Genomic DNA, 3,472 nt, shown 5'->3' with positions numbered 1-3,472 from the left:
CAGATTCCATCAAAAATATCTTAATTTGTGTTCCGAAGATGAACGGAGGTATTACGGGTTTGGAACGACGTGAGTAGATAATGACAGAATTTTCATTTTTGGGTGAACTGTCTCTTTAAGATCATTAACAAGCTCCTCCCGTGTAGTTCGGGGCTGATCCCTCACCTTTCTCATGATCATCCTTACCCCATGAGGCAAGATCTTGCACGGAGCTTCAGACCAAGGCCGATTGATGGTTGTTTTTGCATTTCTTCCATTTCCGAATAATCGCACCAACAGTTGTCTCCTTCTCGCCAAGCTTCTTGCTGATGGTCTTGTAGCCCATTCCAGCCTTGTGCAGATCTACAATCTTGTCTCTGACATCCTTTGACAGCTCTTTGGTCTTACCCATGGTGGTGGGAGAGGTTGGAATGGAAGATACAGATTGTGTGGACAGGTGTCTTATACACTTAACGAGCTGACATTAGGAATAACTTCTTAAAGTGGCAGGACTAATATGTGTTCCACATGGGCACATAACCAATCTGTGGGAGCTAGAATTCTTGCTGCTTGGTAGGGGATCAAATACTTATTTCACTCACTGAAATGCAAATCAATTTCCAGATTTTTTGGTTGATATTCTGTCTCTATCCGTTAAAATAAACCTACCGTAAAAATTACAGACCCTTCATTTCTTTGTGATTTTAATAATAATAATTTATGCATTTAGCAGACGCTTTTATCCAAAGCAACTTACAGTACATTCAGGCTATACATTTTTTACCAGTATGTGTGTTCCCTGGGAATCGAACTCACAACCTTTTGCGCTGCAAACGCAATGCTCTACCACTAAGCCACAGGAACGTTAAGTGGGCAAACTTACAAAATCAGCAGGGGATCAAATAAATATTTCCCCCACTGTATGCAAGCCCAGCCTAGGTGGCAAAAAATAACACAAAAGTAACATAATGCATTACTTTCTATAAAAAAGTAACTAAGTAATGCAATTAGTTACTTTTTTATGGAATGACACCATATTGTAATGCATTACTTTTTCAAACTTAATGCTACAGTATATACTATACTATCTGAACACTATATTGATACTCGTCTATTCTTTTTTGTACTTTGGCTATTCACATTATGCAGTTGTTGTGTAAATACTATACATGTATGTCATCTTTGAGCAACATTAAGCAGCCTGCATAAATGCCATGTCAGATGCAGCTTCTGTTCCACCTTTGCAGTGTAAAGATGGCTTTTGTTAATGTTTTTATTGGTAACAGGTTATAGTATTCTGATTGAATTAGTTGGTACAGTAAATTTAAGTATATTTAGCTGTAAAAAAATATAAAGTTGAGAAAACTTAAAAGTTTAAGGCAACCAGCTTCAGCAGATTTTTGTTGTATAAACTGAAAACAAGTTGAGAAAACTCAAAAATCTGCTGAAGCTGGTTGCCTTAAAATTCTAAGTTTTCTCAACTTTTTATTTTTTACAGATATGGATGCCTGTTTCTGACACTGATTAAAGAATAAAAAAGGTATCTAACAATTCTGACTTTTTTCTCAGAATTTCATGATATAAAAAGTCAGAATTGCGATATTTAAACTCATAATATTGAGAAAAAAGTCAGAATTGTGAGATATAAACCCGCAATTGTAAGAAAATCATCTTTTTTCCCCTCCGAATTGGACTTTATCATTTGCAACTGCAAGTTTATATCTCAAAATTCGGAGAAAAGAAGTCAGAATTGCAAGATAAAAAGTCTCAATTATTTATTTATTTTTTATTCATTTAAATTCAGTGGCAGAAACGGGCTTTCATAGATACATTTAGTATAATATTTAAAATTCGCCATTGCAAAGGTCAAAAATATGTCGCTGGAAATCAATTCCAGGGGTTAAATATGTCTTTTAAAGGACAATTTTTGACCCTGATGTGCACACGACCAAAACTTTAACCTTTTTTGGGGGGGAAATGCAAATGTAGTCTGGTTTGCAAATCCCATTCTAAACCAAACTGGTAATGCTTTCTCCTCTCGTTCCTCAGGACTCTGTGAAGGTGAGGCTTTGGTCTGACTCCACCGCATCCTTCGAAACACAGCAGAACTCGGCTCGTGTGTTTCCCGTGGCATCGCTACCTGTCTGGATTTGTGTGTTTCTCAGCTTCTTGCTTCGCTGTGATCAGTAAACAGACTCAAGACTTTCGAGACATCTATTCTGACGGGCCCGTGATTTTGGACCAGCTGGAACCTGTTCAGCTCCAGAGCTGGAGAAACTGTCCTCGCCGGCCTCATTTCTCTAACATTGACGTCATCGTGTTATCTCTGTTTCTGTGGAAGCGCCAGTTAAACCTACAGAATCTGAATTTGCAAGGCACTTTTCTAGAAATGAATGTGGTTAGTCAAACACAAAGGCCAGCGGGAAACCTACCTGTACAAATGTAAATAGTGTCACACGGGGTCAATATGAAACTGTGCTGTTCATTGAGAGTTTCAGTGTAAAATCATATTTTTGTGGGGAGCCAATTCAAAAGACTAAAAGTTTCTAAAGGCCAAATAACCTTCTAGCACTCCAAAATCAATTCCTGATGAAATGTGGAGAGAAATTAAGCTTTTTCTTCTTTCTTTTATAGTTCCTCATGCTTCAGTTCAACCATTTGGAGATCCCCTTGAGGAAAACGGAGATTTAATATCATTCTGTTCAACTTGACTGAAGAGAAGACATAGGCTATTTCTGATCAATAATAGAATGGTAATGCTTTGGGTGGAAGTAAACAGTACTCTTCCCAAAGCTCATAATGTGCTATTGGGACATAAGCTACTTCAACTAACCGATCTTGGAGACTCAACATTGTTGTGGCGTCGCCACAGCTGATTTCCTGCCCAGTACTGTGTCTTTATGTATAATGCGATGTATTTATGAGGAGTCCCGGTGGTTCTGATCATGAATATGAGGGCTGGCGTTGTGGGAATGGGGTAGGGGAGGTGTTTCCCTGCAGCCGCTGCTAAGAAAGCCCTTGATATTTCTAAAGGAAGGCTGGGAATCTCATTATGGAACATTCTTGGGTTCATCATATGGCACTAATAAAAGATGCTGGTTCATTTAAAGCCTGTTGCTGTTCCTTTGTGCCTCAGAAACTTTGAGCAAACTGGCACAAAAATGTGGAAAAGTTAGTCAGGTGAAACTCCACACGGTGCGTGTGTGTCTTTGTCAAAAACATGCTTGGGGCCAAAAGTGTGGAGAAACGGTTATTCATAGAGAGAGGAGAAGCTATAGAGATTCCTCGTCCGACACAGAGATAGTTTATGGCCAGGTAAATCAAGTGAACTGTGGCAGGGGGATTATTTGGATCTCAGGAAGGGAAGAACATTTTGTCAAAACTTGACCGTGCTAAAGCCATTAATTCCACTAAGATATATATTTTTTGGAGAACTCTATTCATTTTTAATTTTTTTTGTATTGGACTACAAATTATGTTAAAACCAACTGAT

The 3,472-nt window shown here is 38.4% G+C and overlaps 1 protein-coding gene across 1 annotated transcript in view; it reads left to right on the top strand.

Moving 5' to 3' along the window:
- The window catches only part of LOC107716369 (GDNF family receptor alpha-4-like), a 63,361-nt gene extending 60,305 nt beyond the window's left edge, over positions 1–3,056 (top strand). The window contains exon 8 of the mRNA XM_016522780.1: positions 2,029–3,056. Within this exon, the coding sequence (XP_016378266.1) occupies positions 2,029–2,169 (141 nt within the window). The 3' untranslated portion in view covers positions 2,170–3,056. The remainder of the gene's footprint in view (positions 1–2,028) is intronic.
- The last annotated feature ends 416 nt before the right edge of the window (positions 3,057–3,472 follow it).

Source organism: Sinocyclocheilus rhinocerous, unplaced genomic scaffold, assembly GCF_001515625.1.
Source record: "Sinocyclocheilus rhinocerous isolate Xijiao unplaced genomic scaffold, SAMN03320098_v1.1 scaffold89, whole genome shotgun sequence".
NCBI classification, from domain to species: Eukaryota; Metazoa; Chordata; class Actinopteri; order Cypriniformes; family Cyprinidae; genus Sinocyclocheilus; species Sinocyclocheilus rhinocerous.
This window is presented reverse-complemented; position numbering and strand designations above follow the sequence as displayed.